This window comes from Balaenoptera borealis, assembly GCF_965194805.1.
Source record: "Balaenoptera borealis genome assembly, chromosome: 8".
Classification (NCBI taxonomy): Eukaryota; Metazoa; Chordata; class Mammalia; order Artiodactyla; family Balaenopteridae; genus Balaenoptera; species Balaenoptera borealis.
Genome location: NC_138865.1, coordinates 108,853,667 through 108,877,740, shown reverse-complemented (window position 1 = coordinate 108,877,740; position 24,074 = coordinate 108,853,667). Strand labels below are relative to the sequence as shown.

General features: G+C 39.1%; 3 protein-coding genes across 8 annotated transcripts in view; 2 read left to right on the top strand and 1 right to left on the bottom strand.

The window, feature by feature from the left end:
* Positions 1–15: 15 nt before the first annotated feature.
* PSMD5 (proteasome 26S subunit, non-ATPase 5) lies at positions 16–18,503 on the top strand. 3 transcript variants are annotated; one of them, XM_082402274.1, is made up of 10 exons: positions 16–269; positions 6,498–6,642; positions 7,660–7,773; positions 8,211–8,339; positions 9,732–9,841; positions 11,453–11,595; positions 12,361–12,552; positions 14,270–14,379; positions 14,769–14,909; positions 17,678–18,503. In XM_082402274.1, the coding sequence occupies exons 1-10, from the start codon at positions 97–99 to the stop codon at positions 17,933–17,935; spliced, it is 1,515 nt and encodes a 504-aa protein (XP_082258400.1). In that variant the 5' UTR covers positions 16–96; the 3' UTR covers positions 17,936–18,503. The 3 variants fall into 3 exon arrangements, with proteins under 3 accessions (XP_082258400.1, XP_082258401.1, XP_082258402.1); XM_082402275.1 differs by lacking the exon at positions 17,678–18,503 and adding an exon at positions 15,904–16,206; XM_082402276.1 differs by having other exon boundaries at positions 74–314.
* On the bottom strand, positions 18,001–23,858 carry B3GALT9 (beta-1,3-galactosyltransferase 9). The gene has a single exon (XM_082402293.1). The coding sequence runs from the start codon at positions 20,765–20,767 to the stop codon at positions 19,793–19,795; it is 975 nt and encodes a 324-aa protein (XP_082258419.1). The 5' UTR covers positions 20,768–23,858; the 3' UTR covers positions 18,001–19,792.
* Positions 23,846–24,074, top strand: part of FBXW2 (F-box and WD repeat domain containing 2) — a 31,672-nt gene continuing 31,443 nt past the window's right edge. The window contains exon 1 of one of the 4 annotated variants that reach the window (XM_082402257.1): positions 23,846–24,074. In XM_082402257.1, the coding sequence (XP_082258383.1) occupies positions 23,865–24,074 (210 nt within the window). In that variant the 5' untranslated portion in view covers positions 23,846–23,864. The other 3 variants (XM_082402252.1, XM_082402255.1, XM_082402253.1) reach the window with 3 other exon arrangements.

The following is a 24,074-nucleotide window of genomic DNA, read 5'->3' as shown; positions in this document are numbered from 1 at the left end:
AGTCTGCGCCGGGCAGATCTCGCGAGGCTTGGAAAAGCGCGCCGGGAGCTGGGAGCCGGGCGGGCTGACTGGCGAGCCCCGGCCGGAGGGGGCATCATGGCGGCCCAGGCGGTGTCGCTGCTGAGGGAGGTGTCTCGGCTGGAAGCGCCGCTGGAGGAGCTGCGCGCTCTGCAGTCGGTGCTGCAGTCGGTGCCTCTCAGCGAGCTCCGCGAGCAAGCGGCGGAACTGCGCCTTGGCCCGCTTTTCTCCCTGCTCAACGAGCACCATCGGTGAGATGACCCTGCAGCTTGAGCGGGGGAGAGCGACACCCCCAAGTATGGAGACGGGGATGGGGGTGGTGGTGACGGGGGAGGCTTTTCCCAGTCGCAGTGAAGGTTGACTATCGCTGAAATTTCAGAGAGGGAAGGATCCTGGGCTGAGAGTCTAGAGACGGGGTTCAAGCCCAGGCTCTGAGGTGGCCGTCTCCTGGCCTCACTGCCTTCATCCTTGAAATAGGGGGAGGAAAGCAAGGTTGCCCACCTACGGGGAGGACTCCACAATCACGTATCCAAGTTCTTGACTTTTTCCCACCTCTTAAGAAGGGGTCCTATCCTGGCAATTTGGAAGCATCCATCGATATTTTAAATTCACATACCTTTGATCCAGTAATTCCTGTCACAGAAATTTAACATGCAGGTATACTTACACACAAAATGTACTGTATATACAGGAATATTCATAACAGAAGGAGGCAGCAAAAAAACAAAACAAAACAAAAGAACTAGGAACCACCTGAATATCTATTAAAAGGGGATTCTTAAATTATGACACATGACTGTAATACTATGCAGCTCTTAGGAAAATTGAGGTAGGTCTATATATGTGGACATAGAAGGATCTCTAATATATGTTGCTGAATGAAAGAAGAAAATTGTAGGAGTTTATAATCCCGTTATGCGTAATTTTTAAAAAGGATTACCACCCCCCACACCCACTTGAACACAGGCCAGTGTAGCTTTTGGAATATCTGAAAGATACATCAGAAACTATTAATATGGTAGTGGGACTTAGAATGGTAGGATGGCAACTTTTACTTTTCATTTTATGTACATCTGTAGTATTTGATTTAAAAACACTTTGTATTTGATCATCTGATAACTTAAAAGACTTTTTAAATGTTTGTGATCCAGAAATTTAAAAGTGACTTTTCTTCTTGAAAAGATAATGAATCACTGAATCAACACTGGATGATTTCAGAGGGCTTTCTTGGCTCTGACCTTTTAAGAATCCTCCCTTTTTCATATGTGTTCTCCCTTCATTAATTCTGTTAATTAACATTATTGAGGTCTGCCTGTGAAATCTCTATTTGTCCATGTTAATTCAGGCCCTCATTTTCTCCCTCTCGCTAGGTCTGTTGCATTAGTCTGACTTCTCATTACCTCTGAGTTTCCTTTTCTAGTGTGTCCTTCCCACGTTGCAACCACAGGGAACTTCTCAGGATATTTGACTCACATCTTTGCCATGGTTTCGCATTGCCTCCAGTGTAAAATCATGACTTGTTAGTCTGGCACTTGGACCTTTACAATATATTTCCATCCTACTTTTCCAGCCTCATCTTTTTCCACTCTACACATATTTCATCTGCTCCAGCTACCAAGTGGCACTACTTTCCCTTGAGCATGACTTGGCACTTTCCTAATTTTGTTCATGCCAGTCCTTCTAACTGAAATGCCTTCCCCTCCAAATCTGTCCATCTTTTAGGGCCCAGGTGAAGCGCCACCCCCTCCAAAAAGTCTTTCTTGGTCACTCCAGTTGCAAGTGACTGGCCTTAGATCTCCTGAAGGACATTATCATTACTTCTCTTAATAATACTTGACACTATTGCCTTATGTTGTAATTCCATATGTGTTTCTGTCTAGTTTGTAAATTCTTTGAAGAATTCATCTCTGCATCCCTCTTAGGGTACAGCACATAATACAATATATGCCAAATAAAAGATTAAACTCATAAATTTTAGAGAGCCCACCTAGTCCAACCACTTCATATTATAGGTGGAGAGACTTTCAGTGATCTATAAGTTAACACCAGAGATGCAGTAGGAACTGAAATGAAGGGGAGTTTGAAGAATAAGGTCTGTGGGGTGGTGGTTTGCTGAATGAAGGAGCAGCGCTCTAGGAAACAATTTTAATGGAAATTTAAAGACAAGGTAATTCAGAACTTAGTACATTGTAGATACCAATTGCAATTTGTGGGAATAATTCTCTGGATAGTGGATTGGCAGTCTCTAGATATATTGCTGTTTTCCTGCACTATATATTGGTTCGAGATCTTTTCTAATAGATGTAAACCTAGAATCTTTTTTTTTTTTTAAATAAATTTATTTATTTATTTTTGGCTGCATTGGGTCTTCGTTGCTGTGTGCAGGCTTTCTCTCTAATTGCGGCGAGCGGGGACTACTCTTAGTTGCGATGTGTGGGCTTCTCATTGTGGTGGCTTCTCTTGTTGCAGAGCACGGGCTCTAGGCGCGCGGGCTTCAGTAGTTGCGGCATGTGGGCTCAGTAGTTGTGGCTCGCGGGCTTAGTTGCTCCGCGGCATGTGGGATCTTCCCGGACCAGGGCTCGAACCCATGTCCTCTGCATTGGCAGGCAGATTCTTAACCACTGCACCACCAGGGAAGTCCAGAAACCTAGAATCTTGACCGGAGTTTTTATGAGAGAAAGTCCTAAGATTACTGCTTTACAACACGGAAGGCAAGCAAGACTGATTGTACATTATTAATTCTTTGGCTTCTTGGTACTGAAGGGCCGCATGTGACCTTAAATCTGTGCAATATACAGTTTAACCTACCATTGCTTTAAAAAAAAAAAGCTTTATTGAGATATAATTTACCTAAAATAAACTGCACATAATAAAATATACAGTTTGACAAGTTTTGACATGTATATACTCATGAAACCATCACTACAATCAAGGTAGCAAAGATGTCTCTATAGATGTTTGCCTTTTTTTTTTTTTTTTTCAGTAGTTTCATATAAGTGGTGTCATACAGCATGTACTCTTTTGTTTGCTTTCTTTCACTCAGCATAATTATTTTAAAATTTATCCATGTGGTGTGAATGAATACTTCATTCCTTTTTATTTCTGAGTAGTACTCCATTGTATAGATGAATCACAGTTTGTTTATGAACCACCTGTTGATGGACATTTGAGTTATCTCCGTGTGGGTATATTACAGTAACACTGCTATGAATATTTGTGTGCAAGTCTTTACATAGACACATTTTTTTTTCTTTTCTGTTTGAGTAAATACCTAGGAGTGGAATGGCTGGATCATATGGTAGGTGTATGTTTAACTTTGAAGAAACTGCCAAACTGTTTTCCAAAGTGATTATATCATTTTACATTCCTACCAGAAGTGTATGAGAGTGGATTGTAAGCTTAAATATGAAACCTAAAACTATAAAACTTCTAGAAGAAAACATAAAAAAAAAATTTTGTGACCTTGGCTTAAACAAAGATTTCTTTAATGTGACACCAAAAGAATGATCCATAGGAGAACAAATTCATAAATTGGACTTCATCAAAATTAAACATTCTGCTCTTCAGAGGTCACAGTTAAGAGAATGAAAAAGCGAGTCACAAATGGAGAAGAGTCTTTGCAAAGAATATATCTGATAAAGGACTTGTATTCAGAATATATAAAGAACTCTCAAAACACAGTAAGAAGAACCCAGTTTTAAAATGGGCAAAATATTTGAACAAGAAGATGTGTGGATAACAAATCAGCAAATGAAAAGATACTCAACATCATTAGTCATTAGGGAAATGTAAATGAAAATCACATTGAGATTCTACTGCACACCTCCTAGAATGGCTAAAACAAACAAAAACATTGAGGCAACCCGAGTGTCCATCAATGGATGAATGGATAAACAAAATATGATATACACATATACACAATGGAATATTATTCAGCCTTAAAAAGGAAGAGAATTCTGACACATGCTACAACATGGATGGACTTTGAAGACATTCTTTAAAAAATTTTTTTTTCTCTATTTCTTTATTTTCTTTCTTTCTTTCTTTGGCTGTGTTGGGTCTTTGTTGCTGCACGCGGGCTTTCTTTAGTTGCAGCGAGTGGGAGCTACCCTTCGTTGCAGTGTGCGAGCTTCTCATTGTGGTGGCTCCTGTCGTTGTGGAGCATGGGCTCTAGGCGTCTGGGCTTCAGTAGTTGTAGCACGCAGGCTCAGTAATTGTGGCGCGCAGGCTCTAGAGCGCAGGCTCGGTAGTTGTGGCTCATGGGCTTAGTTGCTCCGCAGCATGTGGGATCTTCCCAGACCAGGGCACAAACCTGTGTCCCCTGCATCAGCAGGCGGATTCTTAGCCACTGTGCCACCGGGGAAGCCCCTGAAGACATATTAAGTGAAATAAACCAGATACAAAACGGTAAATATTGTATGATTCCACTTATATGAGGTACTTAGAGTAGTTGAATTCATAGAGACAGAAAGTGGAATGGTGGTTGCCAGGGGCTGAGGGGAGGGGGAAATGAGTTGTGTTTGATGAATACAGAGTTTCAGTTTGGGAAGATGAAAATGTTCTGGAGATGGGTGGTGGTGATGGTTGCACAACAATGTGACTATTTAATGCCACATAAGTATACATTGAAAAATGGTTAAAATGGTGAATTTTATGGCATAGACAATTACATTTCTTTTAAAAAAGAAAAGAAACCTGTACCTATTAGCAATCACTCCCCATTCCCCTTCTCATCTCTCCCTCAGCCCCTGGCAACCAGGAATCTGCTTTCTGTCTCTATGGATTTGTCTGTTCTGGACATTTCATGTAAATGAAATCATCACATCAGAAGGAAGCCTTTTGTGTCTGGCTTTTTTCACTTAGCATAATATTTTCAAGGTTCATCCACATTGTACCATGTATTAGTACTTCATTCCTTTTTCATGGTTGAATAATATTCCATTGAGTGGATCTACCATATTTATGCATTCATTAATTGATGGACATTTGGGTTTTTTCCACTGCTATGAAAAACTGGCATACAAATTTTTGTGTGGACATATGTTTTCATTTATCTTGGATATAAAAACATTCTTAATTACTCCCTTACCCTTGATTGTGCAGAGTGCAATCGCTAAGTTAAAAGGATATGTTCTTTTGCTGTGTATTGCTATGTACTGCTTCATCACCTTTTAGGAAGGCACCAATTTAACCGTATACTCCTATTAGCAATATATGAGTGCTCATTTATTTGTACTGCCTATTAAGAGACAAGGAGGTTATTAGTGAAACACCTCTGTATCTACATCTGGGAGTCATCAAGTTCTGCTTAATTTGCCTCCTTAATAGGTCTTGAATCTTTTCCCTCTTTTCCATTCCCACCGCTACTTCCCTGTTTTGCTCCTTCATCACCTCTCACCATCAACTACCTTTTAACTGAAAATTTTCTCTAAAACTGATGCAGAGCGATTTCTGTAAGTCAGAGCTCATTGTGTTCCTTCTCTGCTTTAAAACCACTTCATGGTTTTCCATTGCCTTCTGGGAAGAGGCTAAATTCCATAGCAGGACATAAAAGACCTATCAGAATCCAGCTTCTGTGCATCTTTCCTGTTGCATTTCTTGTCATTCATCCTTCTCCCCACCCCATCATACCAAGCGACTTGTGGTTCCTTGAATGCATAACACTGTCTCATTCCTCTGTGTCTTTTATGTGTGACTACCCCCTCTACCCGGAACACCTCTCTTCTCTTAGATAAATCCCACATTTTAGCTCAGGTGTTACTCTCTGAGAGGCCTTCCCTGAACCCTGTGTTCTTTTCTGAGCTCCCTCAGCTTCCAGACCTAACCTATAGCATTTATCTACTTGGATTATAGTTGCCTTTTTATTTTTCTGCGTCATCCATTAAACTGAGCTCCTTGAGATTAGAGAATATATCTTATCCTTAGAGAATATGTCTTATATATATTATCCTGGCACAGGCATGGCACATAATAGGCACTAGGTAAGTTTGTTTTTTGTTCAGTTTTGTTTTATTTATTTACGGCTGCGTTGGGTCTTCATTGCTACACACAGGCTTTCTCTAGTTGTGGTGGGCGGGGTCTACTCTTCATTGTGGTGCGTGGGCTTCTTGTTGTGGAGCACGGGCTCTAGGCATGAGGGCTTCAGTAGTTGTGGCACGTGGGCTTCACTAGTTGTGGCTCGTGGGCTCTAGAGCACAGGCTCAGTAGTTGTGGCGCACGGGCTTAGTTGCTCCGCGGCACATGGGATCTTCCCCAACTAGGGCTTGAACCCGTGTCCCCTGCATTGGCAGGCAGATTCTTAACTACTGCACCACCAGGGAAGCCTGGTACTAGGTAAATTTGAATAAACTAGTAGAAGCTGGTGTTTCAAAGGGAAGTCTGTGTGGAGGAGAGCCTCATTAAGCTAGGTGTCAGATATTAGGTTGTTGCTTCCTACCTGGTAGGACATGAATTGATGAGATCTGTGGTGTCTCTTTTAGGGAACAGACTACTTTGTGTGTATCCATCCTGGAGAGATTGCTGCAAGCTTTGGAGCCAGTTCACGTGGCCCGGAACCTCAGGGTTGACCTGCAGAGGGGACTGACTCACCCCAATGATTCTGTAAAAATCCTCACTCTGTCCCAGGTATGAAATTTTACTAGCACATAATAAGGGAATCAACATTTAGTGACCACCTGCCCTGGGCCAGGGTCTATGCTGGGAGCCAGAGACAGAGAGGTGAAGAAAACACGTGCTCTCTCTGTAGGGAGTATCTAGTCTATTCTAGTATACGTAGCTAATTATAACCGGCAGATACAAGCTAAAGTGAGAAGTTCCACTGAGTACCTTCTGAATCAGTTAGTCATCAAATACTGAGTTCCTTTTTTTCAGGCATTGTACCATATGCTGTTAGAGCTACCAAGATAAATAAAGCCTGTTTCTTTCCTCCAAGGATCCCCTAGTCTAGAGAGAAAGATTGCCATGGTAAGTCTTACTATAGTGGCATGAGTGAAGTACTATTATAAAGGTCACTATACCAACAAATTAAGACAGTAACTCTTACCACCCTGGTAACCAAACATGCTAGTGTTTGGGTGAAGAGCTGCTGCCGAGGATTATCTTGAAGGGATAGAAGCTGAGCAGTTAGTTATCCACTAGATGTTCAAATACTGTTTTTTCTTTCCTTCTCTAAAGTATTTATTCAAGAAAAGGAGAAAGGATCGATTTATCCATTGACCATTTATGTGCAAAACTCTGTAGGAGGTGCTTTACCTATTTAGTTTCATTTAATCTTTATTACTATCCTGCAGTTAAGTATTGTATTCCCATTTTACAGACAAGAAATTAGGCTCAAAAAAAGTTATTTAATTTGGTCAAGATCAAGAACTGAAAGTTGGTAGAACTAAGATTTGTATTGTTTTCACTCACTGAGGTGTCTCAAGTCTTAACTCACCTGTTTTGTTTTTTCTTTCTTTTCAAAGATGTGACTATACCATCTGTGTGTTTGGCTTTAATGAATTTGGGTCATTTGGAATTTTTTAATGACTCATAGCTGTAGTCAGTAACTCCTAAAATAACTGCACACTAAGGAAATTTGACCATCATGTGTTTCCATGTTGCCCTACCTTGGAAGAGTATTTCTGATTGTTTTTTTCCTTTCAGGTTGGAAGAATTGTTGAAAATTCTGATGCTGTTACTGAGATTCTAAGTAATGCTGAATTACTAAAACAAATCGTTTATTGTATTGGTGGAGAGAATCTATCTGTAGCTAAAGCGGTGAGTCAGCTACAATCATCAGCCTAAACATGCAGAGACATTAATGTCCTAAAAGACAGAGAAAGGCCTTCTGGATTGAGAGGTGGAAGTTTAGAATGAATGATTTGCGTAATTGAATTTGCAGCCTCATATCGATGGTATGAAATAAATAAGTGGTGTCAAAATAAAACTAGTAAACCCCTTTTATTTTCTAGAATGCACATTTCTAAATTAACCATCATAGAGCTTACATTGGGTTGCTTGATAAGAAGCTTTTTCTATTTTCTGTTGGGAATACTGTGTATTTTTTCCAGTTATAAGTAATTATAGCTAAAATGTAGTGAATGCTCCTTGGGTAAGCTGCGTTCCATACACTAATTTTCACATAAATCTTATGTGGAGTAGAAAGTACAGTTTGGTATTTTTATGACTTAAGAGATATTTTCTTTCCTTATAAGGCCATTAAATCCCTGTCAAGAATATCACTGACCCAGGCTGGACTGGAGGCTTTATTTGAAAGTAATCTGCTGGATGATTTGAAAAGTGTAATGGAAATAAATGACATTGTTCGATACAGGGTGTATGAGGTAAGACTAAAAGCATACTTTCTGGTGCCTATAATTCAGAATGCATCAAGGCTTACATCAGAAGGCGAGATGGCTCATTTAACATGTATTTATTGAGTATATAGTCTATGTTAGGCCATATATATACCAGGTGCTCGGGATGTAGGGATGAACTCCCAGCCTAGTGTGTGAGACAGTCATATAAAAAAATATTTACACTGCACTCTGAGTACTATAATAGAGGAGATACCTTTGAAATTAGACTTTGAAAAAATTAGTGTAGTAGTGGTAGTAAGAAGAAGCTTTGTACTGAGCAGTGTGCTAAATCCTCTCATATGTATTCTCTTCAGTTCTCGCAGTAAACCTGACACTTCATTATCATTAATCTCGCTGTTGATGGAGTCATTGACCCAAGGCCATGCAATTAATAGATTGTATATTCAAAACAGAACCGTGTACAGTCTAATTCCCTCTTCAGAACAATGTCTTACTTTCCATTGTTAATATTATGCAATCTTGATTTTCCTTTTGCTTCTGTAGCTGTTTCTTTTTGGTCTCCTGGCTCCTTAGCCTCTATTGAACCTTTAATGGTTGGAGTTTGTGAAGGCAAGCTAGGCCCCTTATGCTCATGTTCAAACCAAACTCCTGATCTTCTCCATCCACCTCATGCCCCTAATCAAAACAGCAGCAACAAACTGGCCCCGTCTCCCAGTCCACGTGGCTGGCTGTTGGACCTCCAGCTCATTCTGTGTGAGGCCGTGTCCTCCCTGCCATGTATCCACTCAGTCATCACATTGTGTCAGTTTTACGTAAACGCCTGCATTTCTCTGCTTTGCTATAGCCACCACCACCCTAGTCTAAGCTCCCAGTATCTCTCACCTGGACTACTGTATTTGCATCCAAACTGGTCTGCTCCCATTTTTGTCACCATTAGTCTATTGCCGCATGTAGTCAGAATGATCTTTTAAAAACCGAAATCTGATTCTGTCATTCCTCTGCTTAAAACATTCGGTGTCCTAGATCTCTCAGTAAGCCCTCAGAACGTACTTGTTGAACGAGTAAGTGAATGGCCAACTGATAGAATGAATGAATGAATGATTTTTACAATCTCTTTGTTGTTGCTGATAGGGGCTTTTGTCCTGATTGATGGTTTCTTTTTAAAAAAGGGCAGATATACCCAGGTATATCTGGGTGAGTGTTTCTGTGCCGGAGTAATTTCTTGTGTGTTCAATGAAGTTTTCCTGCTTGTGGAGACAAATAATGGATTTTTAAAAATTCAATTATATTAAGTATATAATTTATACTAGTATATAATAGTACGTAATATACTTCCTAGTCCTGCATTTAACTTAAAATGCCATCTAACAAGTTTTGGGCTATTTTGACCTTTCTGCTTTTTCTGTTTTCTTTCAGCTAATTGTGGAGATTTCTTCTGTGTCACCAGAATCTTTAAACTACTGTACCACCAGTGGATTGGTAACGCAGCTCCTCCGAGAACTGACCGGGGAGGATGTGCTAGTCAGGTATGTTGACGGAGAGAGTTCTTAAAGCAAAATGTCCTTTCTTGGCGGGCCAGGAGACAACCTCGGAACTAAGTGTGATCTCCCCTAGTGGAGCCTGTGCTCAGGTTGCAGTCTCATGACCGATTATGTCCTGAAGAAGGGGCTTTTTGAAAATTGCTCAACTTACATGGTGACAACGTACTGGAACTTAGCATGACAATTCAGCTACTTTTGAATAACAGTGTTCCCTGTCCTTAGGCATGTGTGCTGTTTAAAAGTTGCCAATCACATGGTAACTATCATTTTGTATTACTTGATGTGTTAACATGCACATTTTATATATATATATATATATATATATGTGTGTGTGTATATGTATATATATATATATATGTATATGTATATAATTTTTTTCTTTTTTTTTTGGCCATGCCGTGTGGTTTATGGGAACGTAGTTCCCCAACCAGGGATTGAACCCAGGCCCTCGGCAGTGAAAGCGCCGACTCTTAACCACTAGACTGCCAGGGAATTCCCAACATGCACATTTTTTGATGTTGTTAAATAATAGCACTACGGCATGATAGAAGAAACATGGACTTTTGAAAATGAGTAAGAATTGGGCTTACATGCATCTCTACTACTTAGTAGGTGTTTGACCTTAGACAAATTATTGTAACCTTTCTGCACCTGAGTTTCCTTATCTCCTAAATGGAACAATGACAATTCTGTAAAGAAGATAATATGAGGATTAAGTGAATTCACCATAGAGACCAATACAATGGCCAATATAGGCTCTCAAAGAAATGTTAATTCCAGTCTCTTTACTCCCAGCACCTACTCCTTAAGTCCCCTTGAATATCTGCCAAGTGTTTCCTTGGATATTCCACAATTTACTAATGCATCCCCACTGTTGAATACTTGGTTCAAGTATTTTGCTGTTATAAGAGCACTATAGTTACCTTTGTGTACACAGGACTTTGTTTTCCTTATCTTAAATGATTTTCTGATTGTCCTGTGTTCTTTAAATGTGATTGAATTTGTTGAACTCACATGCATAAACCAGTCCTCAGTCATACTGTTTCAGAGCATTTGAGTTACATTGTTTCAAAGCCTTCCTAATAAGGAAATTATTTTGTTAAATTTCTTTAACTTAGTATCAGACTTTGTGACATAGGAAAAAACCTTGCAAATAGTCAATTAAAATACCTTAGGATCAACTATAAAAATACTTTTTTTAGTTAATTGAGGAAATTTGGTCATGGTTAGGCTTTAGATGATGCCAAAGAATTATTTTTTAAATATGTGGTAAAGGCATTATAATTTTGTGAGAAAATATTCATGTTTGACATTTCAAAATAAAACAAAGGTTTAAAAACTCTTTGAGGAGGTAGTTGTGTTATAATGGAAACAATAATGGACCTCAAGTCAGAAGGTCATGATTTAAGTCTTAACTGCCTTGTAAAAACAATGTGATTTGGACAAGTTACAATTTTCTCGTCCTTGTGTCTTGATCTGAAAAGTAGAGCCAGGATCAGTCACCTTTCACACTTGGTGGGAAGAATTAAATAAAATAACCTATATGAAAACAGTTCATAAACTATACTAATCATATGCAAAATCTTGGCATTTCAGAGCCACCTGTATAGAAATGGTGACATCACTGGCATATACTCATCATGGACGACAGTACCTCGCTCAAGAAGGAGTAATTGACCAGATTTCTAATATAATTGTTGGGGCAGATTCAGATGCTTTCTCTAGCTTCTATTTGCCAGGTAAGAAATACTGACACTTGTGGAAATGACAGTGTATGTTTTGTTTCAGAGTTATCTCTGACAGGGGAGTCCAGGGATTGTTTTCTTTAGAGCTGATTCCCTTAAGATGATACCCATAGCCCCTTAATGAGGTGGAATCTATTGCTCTGGGAGCCATGCACTGTTGATTCTAATTTTCTGGAAATATTGCTGTTTAGAGCATTAGGCTGTTTCCCTTGAACCTTAGCCAAAAGAATCATAATAAAACTACTAGTAATGATACTTACAGTATATTTCACCGATTCATCAAATCTTGAGTTGGAATCTTTATCTAATATAGAATTATTCTAGCCATTCTGTTCTAGGACATGGTTGATTAGTTTTTCTTGAGCACTTCCAGAAATTGGAAATTAATTTTAGATAGCCTCGCTCATTTCATCGATGAACATCTCTGTTTAAAAATTTCTTCCTGATAATGACTCCAAACTTGCCTTCCTATGATTTCTATCTGCTGGTCCTTGTTCTTTGTTCTCCCTCTTGCATATGACAATGCTTCAGTATTCGGACCCAGCTCCGTTGACACCCTGGGATTTCTATTCCGTCAGGACCACACATCACAGGTCCTGCAGTATCTCCTTATGGTCTGTCTGATTTCCAGGCAACACAGTACTGTAACCTTTCTCCTCTTTCTGGCCTGAAGTTTATTACTGTCCCATGAAAACCTAGGGCCCACAATTTATGCTATCTTCTTTTTCTATTAAAATATATTCTTGTAAATATCTTTAGGATTTGTGAAGTTTTTTGGAAACCTGGCTATCATGGATAGTCCTCAGCAGATCTGTGAGCGTTATCCTGTCTTTGTGGAAAAAGTCTTTGAAATGACAGAAAGTCAAGACCCCACCATGATTGGTGTAGCAGTGGACACGATTGGAATTCTAGGATCCAATGTTGAAGGAAAACAAGTTTTACAGAAAACAGGTTGGTATGACTTGTTTTGGCTTTCCTTAAGGATATCTCTTTTTTTGGGGGGGGGGGGTGACAAGAATTCATCATGTAAGTTCATTTGCTTGTATGTTAACTGCATAGTAGAAACTGCTTTTACAGATGGCAGTCTTTTTACCATGACCTTGGACTAATCCCTAAAAAGTCTCATAATTATTACGGAATTTTTTTTTAACTTGGCTGGACCAAGCACTCTTTCCCCTCTACATCTTTCTTAAATAGTATTCATAGTACAAAGGCCATAGTCTGGAGTCAGAAAGACCTGGATTCATGTCCCAGTTCTAACACTAACTTAGCTTATTGAGCTTCACTTACTCACTTCACTACTCTAGGCCTCACTTTCCTTATATATAAAAAGAGTATAACAGCTACTTCTCAGAGTTGTTGTGAATATTTAATGAAAAGACACATTTGTTTTATATTTATATGTCAAGGAAGGAAAACAAAAATATGTTACAAGATTTTATGTTAAGAGTGATACTTTCATGGCACATCCATGAGTATCTTGCAAGTACTATGAATTCTACACACAAAAAAATGTACAGCACTGTTAAAACCCTTGTGAAATATATGTTGAAAATTATATATGCTGTTGTGTATCACAGCTAGTATCCATGTTATGTGTACTTTTCTAACTGCTTGTACCTACGACATATGATCCTTTTACAATCATGCAAAGAACATACTATTGTCATTCTCATTTTACAGATAAGGTAGGTGACACTCAGAGAAGTTAAGAAAATTTTCTAAGATCATTCAGACTGGGGCAGCTGCTACTCAAATCCAGGTCCTTTGATTCCAGAGCTCTACACTTTAACTTATATATGCTGTATTGCATATGAATGTGTTTTAGGCCTGTCACTTGGTTTCTGACTACATGTTTATTTTTATATTGGTTTAGGTTGGTGGCAGTCATAGTATATGAAAGCATACTTTTAAAAATCTCATTGTTCACTTAACACCCACTAGGATGGCTATTATTTTTTTTAAAAAAAAAGAAAAGAACAAGTGTTGACAGGATCTGAGAAATTGGAACCCTTGTGCATATCTGGTGGGAATGTAAAATGGTACAGCTGCTGTGGAAACATGGTGGTTCCTCAAAAAATTAAACATAGAATTACCATATGATCCAGCAATTCCGCTTCTAGGTATATACCCAAAAGAAAGTAGGGGCTTAAATAGATATTTGTACATCTGTGTTCATTAACAACATTATTCACAATAACCAAAAAGAGTAGAAACAACCCAAGTGTTCATTGATGAATGAATGGATAAACAAAATGTGGTATACACATTCAAAGGCATATTATTCAGTCTTAAAAAGGAATATAATTCTGACACATGCTACATCATGGGGGAACCTTGAAGATATAATGCTAAGTGAAATAAGTCAAACACAAAAAGACAAATATTGTATGATTCCACTTATACATGGTACCTAGAATAGTCAAATTCACAGAGACAGAAAATAGAATAGTGGTTACCAGGGGACGGGGGGTTGGAAAGGAGAGTTGTTGATTAATGAGTACAGAGTTTCAGTTTGAGATGATGAAAAAGTTCTGGAGATGGATGGTGGTGATGGTTGCACAACAGTGTGAATGTACTGAGCTGTATGCTTAAAAATGGTTAAAATGATAAATTTTATGTTATGTGTATTTTACCCCAATAAAAAATATCTTGTTATTCTTCAAAGGAACTCGCTTTGAACGCTTGCTGATGAGAATAGGATATCAAGCAAAGAATGCCTCAACAGAGCTCAAAATTAGGTGTTTGGATGCAATTTCATCTCTTTTTTATTTACCAGTAAGTAGATTGGGAAATTAATGAAGAACAGTGGTATATCTGGGGGAGAATAAATCTGTATAATACTAGTTAACTTACTGTAAATGTTGACCAAATAAATGCCATCTTTCTCACTCTTAGTGAAAGAAGATAACCCTCATTATATGACTAGTGACATTTTAAAAGTTAAAGTGGAATCATAGAGTATTAGAACTGGATAGGACCCTAGAGATTGCTTAATCAACCCCATCAGAAAAGAAACAAGACAAAACTGGGGAAGTCTGGGCTGAGTTGGGGAAGAATGCTCCAGACTTGGCGGAGCTCACACAGCTAGTTAATGACAGGGTATGATCAGAACCCAGGTTTCCTGACTTCCTAATGTCTTGAGGTTTTCCTTTTCTGTCTTGTAGCCTGATCAGCAGACTGATGACCTCCTGAGGATGACAGAATCCTGGTTTTCTTCTTTATCTCGGGACCCGCTGGAGCTCTTCCGTGGCATCAGTAATCAACCCTTCCTTGAACTACACTGTGCTGCCTTAAAAGTGTTCACGGTAAGCATCCTCTTCTTTTCCATGCCTTCTGGGACTCTGCCAGTTCAACACATGTGTACTTAAAATGAGCCAGTCTCTCTGCCATGCCCTGGGGATGCACAAGTGCATAGGAAGTTTCTGCCCTCTACTATTAGCGTAGACTAATTAGGGAGACAAATATGTAAACAGATGGTTTCAGTAAAAGGTATTAGGTGCTGTGGCAAAATGTTCGAGGGTGCTGTGGGATCACAGAATTAATTCCTCATTCCTTATCTGCCATCAAGCAAGCCCTTACTACCTTAGCCCTGGTCTTCCTCAGCCTTATTTCCTGCCATTCGCTTCTGGCACTGGCAGCTCTAGTGATAGCAGACTGCTTGCTTCATATCTCTGGACCCTCGTGTACGCTCTACATTCAACACTCTTCCCTGACTTTGCTTGTTAACCTCTTATTTATTCTTCAAGGACTAACTCAGGTGTCTCTTCAGCAAGCTTTGCCCAAACCCACAAGGTTGAGTTAAGCAGTGCTGGCTTTCCTACTTTGCATTTATTCATTTATTCAGCAAATATTTGTCGAGTTTCTTTTCTTTGCTAGGTTCTGGGCATATAATAGTGAACAAAAGATACAAAGACCTTCCTTTCATGTAGCTCATCGTCTATTGAAGGACCCAAGCAGTAAATATAATTATAAAGTTAATTGTATAATTATAGTTTTGGTAAGGATCATACCTCTGTGTTCTGTTTATTACACTTTGTTGAAAATGTTTATTTATTGGCCTATTCAACAGAGTTTATTGAAAATAGGAGCCATATCTGATTTAACTTTGTAGCTTCAGCACTTGCTGTGGTTCCCTGGGCTCATGGAAATGTAGTCATCACTTTAGTAATCTTAATAATGGGATCTCAGGCAGCATGCTTGGCCTAGAGAGGGAGGGAACAAGGAGAGTGGGGGCGACAAGAGAGGGAAGGCTGGACTTCCCTGGTGGCGCAGTGGTTAAGAATCAGCCTGCCAATGCAGGGGACACGGGTTCGAGCCCTGGTCCAGGAAGATCCCACATGCCGCGGAGCAACTAAACCCGTGCACCACAACTACTGAGCCTGCGCTCTAGAGCCCGCGAGCCACAACTGCTGAGCCGCGTGCTTCGACTACTGAAGCCCACGCGCCTAGAGCCCATGCTCCGCAACAAGAGAAGCCACCACAGTGAGAAGCCTGCGCACCACAACGAAGAGTAGCCCCCACTCGCCGCAACTAGAGAAAGCCCACGCGCAGCAACAAAGACCCAATGCAGCCAAAAATAAAGAAAATTAAAAAAACAAAAAAGTGGGAAGGCTTCCTGCAGGATGTGATACAGGATCTGCGTCTTGAAGGATACAGGATACCTGTCAACTTCAAGAATGTTGTTTTTAGACTGTTTCACCCTTGTCAGTAGTCACTGTGATGGTCATTTTGGCTCCTGCACTGGTATTCTCATTATTTATTTTTTTCCCACTCTTCTGCCTTATGCTCCACTTAGCCATAGTTGTAGAGATAATTTTTGATTTACTGGTTTGGGCAGCTGTTTTTATTTCAACCCACCCATCCTCAACTATTGTTACGTAGGCTGATGTTTCTCAAACTGTAATGTCTTGTTAAAATGTAGATTCTCATTCATTGGTTCTGGAATAGAGCCCGAGATCCTGAATTTCTAACAAGTTCACAGGTGATGCTAAAGCTGATGGTCTGCAGAACACATTTTGAGAGGAAGACGTAGGCTGTAAACTTGATTGTGCCTTGTTCTTCATTAAAATATAGTAGTGAGGTTTTTAAAAATATTTTTTATAAACGTTGCTTATTCATTATTTTTAAATTTGGAAAAGGTTGAGAAGTAGAAAGTTTTTAAAGCACATAGAGTCATACCTGTTTGGTATGACTTTAAGGTGTTTCCTTTTAGTATTGGTATTAGTATTTATCTATTTATTGATGTAATATTTCAAACATACAGTCATACCTTGCTACCTCTGCCCAATCCAATTCCCCTTCCTCCCTCTCTGAATGTAATCACTGTCATGAATTCAGGGTTTACAAGTGCACGTGTGATTTTATACTTTTACCATCTATGCATATATACTTAAATTACAGTATTTTAAATATTCTTAAACTTTGCAAATGGTATCGTGCTCTTCATATCATTCTGCAATTTCCTTTTTCTCCCTAATGTTATGTTTTTAAGATTTATCTATATTTAAAGAGGCAATTAGAAAATCATTAGTATTTCATTGTATAGCCACAGTGTGTCATTCTCCAGTAAATGAAAATTTAGATAGCATCTATTACAAATGATGCTACAATGAACATTCTCGAAAATATCCTCTTATGCACATGTATGAGAGTTTCTTTAGGGTAGTCTTTTCTTCTTAAGTCTTTGTCTTGATTTTTCCACTGTTGTAATTATGCCATATGTATAATTTGGATCTACTTTTTTCATATAACAGATTTACCTATCCTTTATAAACTTTATTCTTAATGTTTATTTAATTTATTATTGCTATATACCGTAATTTACTAACTCATCTTCCCACTATTAGGGATTTATAGTGTACCTTTCACAGTGTGATGAGCATCTTTGTTTACAGATTTTTTAAATATTTTGATGATTTTCTTAAGTTAGAGTTTCAGGAGGGAATTTACTTGGGCAAAATGTAACATTTTTAAGGTTCATGTTGCCAAATTTCTTTCTAAGGTTTGTGCCATCCCATTAACAAACTTAACTTAAGGCTCAGAGGAATTGTGTTCTTTTCCCCTTCTATTTCAGGCCATTGCAAACCAACCCTGGGCTCAGAAACTTATGTTTAACAGTCCAGGTTTTGTAGAATATGTGATGGACCGGTCCGTAGAGCATGACAGAGCTTCAAAGGATGCCAAATATGAACTGGTGAAAGCACTTGCCAATTCTAAGACAATTGCAGAAATCTTTGGGAACCCAAATTATTTGAGGCTCAGAACTTACCTGAGCGAAGGTCCATACTATGTGAAACCTATTTCCACAACAGCTGTGGAAGGAGCAGAGTGATTTCTTCTAGAGTCTAGACCATTTATTGACCAAAATTTCTCCTGAGGCATTTGACTCCATCTGTATTTTACAAAACAGAGACTTCCCTCCCACCAGAATTATCATGGAGTGTCTACTGTAATTTTATCACCAACATTTGTTGTGTTTCTACATTGAAATTCAGTGTAAAGCCAGGAAAGCAGGCAAACCTGATCGTAATTGAACCAGATGTTTCTCAGATTCCTTTGACTGCCTTAATCTTTGCAAGAAGATGGAAGTTTTGTTCTTCTCCCAGAAAATTTTCATGGACTTACTCACCATCTTATTTTAAAATCCACTTTAACTAAAATGGAACCAAATTGTTTCTGAATTCTTTCTATCCACCCACTCCCTTATTTTTTTGGTCTTTTTTTCCCTTCTGATTCCACTTTCAAAGTCTTGGATATAAATGTTCTTTGAAAAACAAGTAATATGCAATCTTAAAATTATGTTCCCTATACTAAGAATAAATACTTTTAATAAGGTCTCTTTTGCTTTTTTGTTACTATTATTCCTTTGAAAAATAGATAATAAATCTTTTAAAAATGTTTCTAGTGTTCCTTGATACTTTTTTTTGCTGTTTATCAAGGCATCTTACTGTGTTGTGGTTTTGGGTGGGGAGGAGTGATAACATGCTAAACCAGAAAGGTCCCCAAACTGTTATTTTATTTATTGGTGGGTCATCGTTGTTGAGAGCTTTGCTTTTAATTTCTGAGATCCATCAGGTCAATACTGAGTTGATCAGAGAGAGGGAAACTGACTCCTAATAACTAGAGTCAGAATGGAGGGGTCACTATGCCTAAGCCAGAATACCATCTTACTGATTAACAAAGGATGCACTTGCTTTTCATTTTCAAAAAATGTTCCCACCTGTTTTCCAGTGCTCTGCTCTCTAAACAGCAAAGCGATCACCAATCCAGAGGTTTCTACATGAATATGTTATCAGAGTGTGATGGTTCAGAATGGAGAGATAGGTTTCTTTCAAGCCATGGTGGTGATGTTGATAAACCAGCCCTGCTCTGTTACAAAATGATTCTCAAGTGACTGGAATTTTCTTGTCCCCAGATTAGTCATCTCTGTTCCGCCATCTCTGGTATCCGTGAGTCCCCTTTTTCCATCTTTCCATATGGGCCATTTTCCTACTGCTAATACCACTAAATTTCTGTTGTTTTAAGCCACCTAGTTTGTTGTACTCTGTTAGGCATCTTTAGGAAACTAATAGAGTGTATACATAACATGAAATGTGTATTTGTTGCATCCCGTTTGTAAAATACTGCCTAATTAGGACTTGATGAAAATTGTTTCACAAAAAATTAGAGATCCAAGTCTTTACACTAGTGAGATTTAAGTTAATATATACTAGGTACCTAAAACTTTTAAGTGTAATTCCACCACCCAGATTACTAAAATGTTTCCTCTTACAGACAAGATGAACATTTTGTTAAATTCCTTATTTAGTGTTTTCCTTTAATTCTGAAAATTCTCAAAAATCAGTCACAGCTGCTATCACTGAGTCATGACAGTTCCATAGAATGTGATTTTTAGAAATCCATTAATTGTAAAGAGAAACAAGACTCTTGGTTATAATTAAATTTAATGTTCTCTCTTTTCTAGACAAAAGGTATTATTTTGAAAAGAATCATGCTACACCAACTTAAATTTCTTAAAATGAGATCTCAATTCAATGTAGTACATCAGAGCACTAAGAACACTGCAACTTGCTGAGTACAATTAAAGATTCAGAGAAACTACATAAAACACAAGGAAGGAGGGACACTTTCTGTAACAAGGTAAGAGGTAATTTTTAAAGAACACACTTTTAAGAAAAACAAAGAAATCCTAATCACCATAATACATGACATTATTTTTTATGGTACCCATGTGAAAAAGTTTAAAGCTGTCAAGGTATGTCAGAAGTTTGCAGGAAATGAGCCCATAGTAGGTTTCAAACAGCGTACATTCTTTCCCACTGTTAATTTCCTTCCATACCAGGGGCATTTCAGCATCTGTAGTTTCTGAGGATGTGAAAATGAACTTAAAGCAACATCTGTTGTATCTGATACGGCTTTTCCCAGAAAACCTTGAACTGTGTATGGGTATTAGGCCAATGGATTTAGCACAAATTCCTACAAACACATCAGCAGGCACCATAATGGGGACTTCTTTGAAAACTACGTACATCATCCGAGCCACATCTTGGGACATAACAAAGGCCTCACCACTGCAGTAATCTGGGTAGTACTTTTCTGGGTACTCACTGAAAGGGACAAATTCTTGGCTATTAGGGTCTCTGTTGGGTGTATCCTGATGGATAACTCTTCCTACATAGATATCTTCAAGGTGTTCTTTCAGATTGAGGAGGTAGTCTACCAAACTTGGTAGATTGACAAACATCTCTTCATCAACCTTGAGAATGAACTGGGCGTTAGGGCAGAAAGTCACAGCCCACTGCGTCATGGTGATAATCTTCAGAGTTTGGTTCTCAGCACTGTCCAAGAAGATTCCTTCAATGATATCATTATTCTTTTGGGACTCTTTGTCTATCTCTTGCTGGGCAGTCACCAAAACAGGCATTCCCAAAGCAAACAGTGTGAGAATGGGATGCCCTCGGACACTGGTCACGTTACCCCAGGTTTTCCTGATGAGGTCCCGCCTTGTTCCATTTCCTGGGCTACTGAAGATAAGAGAGAGCAAAAATATGTTCTTCCCTTTACACACCTCCGACTGGCTCAGGATATAGTATTTGGAAAGATTACTTCTTAGGGGCTCCATGTTCAATTTTCTTGCCTTATCCTTAATTTCAAGAACTTTCATATCTCCATAAGGCAAAGCATGCAGAAAATATTCTTCCACAAAATCAGCCCCAAAAAGCAAGGCATGAAATAGAATAACGTTAAACAGAATGAAACACCACTGGTGAGTCCGAAGTCTGCAGAATGTCACCTAAATAAAAGAACACACATTCATTCAAGCTCCATCTCCATTTCTGTTTTTGTCCCCACTGAACACTATATGTACCTCTCACAGCACTTAGCGCTACACTGTTTTAAGTGTTTATTATTTAGTTCTGTTGTTTGTCTCTCCCACTATATCATGGCCCCCTGGACAGCAGGCATCATGAATAAAATGTTGGTTGTTTTCTTGCTTGGAGGAAAGCCTACTTACTATATATGAGGCACTGTGTTAGACACTGGGGAAGCAAAGAGAAATCAGACATAGACACATGGATATAAAGTAACAAGTGCCATTGTGCTAAAAGCCTACAGGAAAATATATGATATTCTTTCTGGAATTGAAGCACTTGGATCAGTTTCTTCTCTAACTACAAAGGTCAAGGGCTGTTTTTCAATGGAGTGGTAGCTTTTGTTGGCTACTGAACAATGGCTACTATCAAACATTTACATTCTTCTAGTATGACTTTTCAATTTAATAATAAATTCTGACATTGTTTTGACAATGTCCCCTAATCCATCTGACGCGTCTATCAATATGGGCAGATTCCTGCTACCTGTATAGCACCTCTTCAAAGATCTAGGACATACCTGTGCCAAGCTTACTCCATCTCATCAAAGGAGATGGAAACTTTCCATTTGGAAGAGCATATACAATGTAGTATTGCAATATAACAGAGCCGGGACATTGGAGGAATTAAATCTCTATTCACTGGAGCTTCAATGAACAAAGACTCCCCTAATGACACCTCTTCCTGAGCGCTTGCTGGGGGCAAGGCACTGTGCTAAGCACTTTACATGCCTTAACTCATTCAGCCCTGGTAATATCCCTTTCAGATATGTTATCTTCAAACTGAAGCTGAGTGTACAGGCAGTATAGGAATTTGCCCAAGATCACTCAGTGAATAAGAGGGTGAGGTAGGGCCATGATTTGAACTGAAATCTGACAGATTTCAAAGCTCACTCTTAACCATTAGAGAATCCTGAGTTCCATCTTTTACTTTCCCGTGTCTATTGAATAGGAGAAACCAACAGAGCAAAACAAACTCTCACAATTATAATCTGAACTCCTTTCCATTTTCTCAGTTCTGATGATTTACACACAGAAGAAACTTCGGCCTACTAAAAGCTTATTTTAATAGATATAAAATACTTCAAAGATTATAAGAAACTTGCCTGCATGTTGTCTGTGAACGATTTCAGGGCTTTGGAAATTATGGAGTCCAGATGCCAAAGTATGCCCAAATGTATCTCAGGATCACTCAGTCTAACAGCAATTGAGGTACAGTACCTTGTGCCTGAGACTTTAAGGATAAGGTTTCTTGTCAATCAACCTGAGCTTTTGTCCCAGAATACCTGCTGGCTCCATAGGACAGCAAGTGCTGATCACGTTACAGCTAGAGTGAATCCAGAACAAAGACTAGAAAGCAAACCTCTTCAAATGCTTCCAACCTTGTTTACCTCTTGAAAATGACCCTGGTGAAGTGCCTGGTGAAGTATGTGTGGGAGTTGAAAGAACAGTTAGTTCACGCATATCATCTCTTAATAGCATCATCACAGAAGGAGTGCATCTCAAGAAACTAAACAGTTGGAGTAGATGCTGCTCCCTGGTACCTGCACATGCAACAAATGTGTTAAATATCAAGGAAAACTTGTCATCCCTAGTGGGTGCATTTTTTTTCTACCCAAAGAAATTTATGGTGTGGTTTGGTGTATGTCTCATCAAGAAGGATTTTGAATTCCTAGTATAGGCCATGGAAGAACATTCCTAAATAAATTATATGTCATCCATCTACCTTTCCCAGGCAACTTTATCTCAAAATGGAAAACAACGTGTAGTCCATTTTAGCCTGAATCAGAGAAACTAAGCATTTGATGTTTGCAATTTTCCTATTGCGTCAATGTGTAGGAATTACTCCAAATACCATTTGAGCAGCAGGTTTATGAAAGAAGGAAGGAAGGAAGGAAAGAAAGAAAACATCCAGCATATTTTTATGTTCCTGTCACATAAGCAGTTGTACTGAACATTCTGTCCCTACGCCAGGCCATATTTCATGTTTTTCTTTTTGCATGTTGATCTTCCTACCTGCGATTCATAGCAGTTTTTGTAGTTATTTGGCTAGGAGTAATTCATTACATTTTAAAGTTGGCTATGTTTTCTCAACAATCATTGTGCAATCTTGGAGATTTTTACGAAGTGGGAATATATATCCTAAAAAAATTCAAATGAGAGGGAATTTTTACATATACTAAATTGAATGATTACACAGGTGTTGGATTTAATTAAATACAAATTCTATTTTGCAATTTTCTTTTCATTTTTTAATGAGCCATAAATTTTGCTCCTGGATAGCCTCTAGGCTTAAACTGAGACAATTTGGTTTCTTTGTCCATGAGAGGTTGAAACAATGTTGTCTCTGGGGCAGCTCCATCTGGAATTTTCAGTTTCATTCATAAAACGCCTACCATGCTGGGGTTGAGACCATTTGCTGCAAATAGATAGGGGTGCCTGGTTTTCTTGATTACCTTAGCACTGCCTTTTCTTTCATAAAGCTTATCCAATCTGTGTACCCATGTCTTCCTAAATTTTCTTGTAATGTCATCAGTCACTCTCTGGCTTCGAAGTTCACAGAGGCTTCCTGTTGCCTACCAAATCAAATCTGCTCTTTTGAGACCTGACTTTCTGGACTCCATACTTAGTTTCCACCACAAAGAATCAACTTTTTATTTCCCATGTTTCAAGTACCCTAGATGTGCTCTACCACTAACTGGACATACGGGTGTCTTACTGTCTATATAAATGTTATGTCTATGCGTTGTTTGACTTTGGACACGTCTCTTAAATTCTCCCTCTCTCCTCCGTAAAGTGAGCATAATAAGAAAAAGTGCCGCACAGTCGGTGCAAGATCAGATTGGATGACGGACATAAACCTGCGGGGCCTGGAAGCAAGCCTTGGTCCATGCGTCACAGGTTTAAGCGGACCTACGCATGCTCCGCCTCCCTCTACGCTCCTCAGCTCTCCCACTTCCCCTTTAAGGCGGGGCCGGAAGTGCAGCCGCGTCCGCTGGGCGCCGCGGGTGGAGGGACGCGCGGAGATGACGCAGGCAGCACCGGAAGCCGCTCCCCTGTGAGCCTGCGGATCCAGAGCGGCGGCCGCAGGTCCAGGTCT

Coding starts and splice junctions, on each gene's coding strand:
- PSMD5 (XM_082402274.1), top strand. CDS start 97: ATGGCGGCCCAGGCGGTGTCGCTGCTGAGGGAGGTGTCTCGGCTGGAA. Junction 11,596..12,360: donor CTCTAGCTTCTATTTGCCAG/GTAAGAAATACT, acceptor AAATATCTTTAG/GATTTGTGAAGTTTTTTGGA. Junction 12,553..14,269: donor ACAAGTTTTACAGAAAACAG/GTTGGTATGACT, acceptor TATTCTTCAAAG/GAACTCGCTTTGAACGCTTG.
- B3GALT9 (XM_082402293.1), bottom strand. CDS start 20,767: ATGAAAGTTCTTGAAATTAAGGATAAGGCAAGAAAATTGAACATGGAG.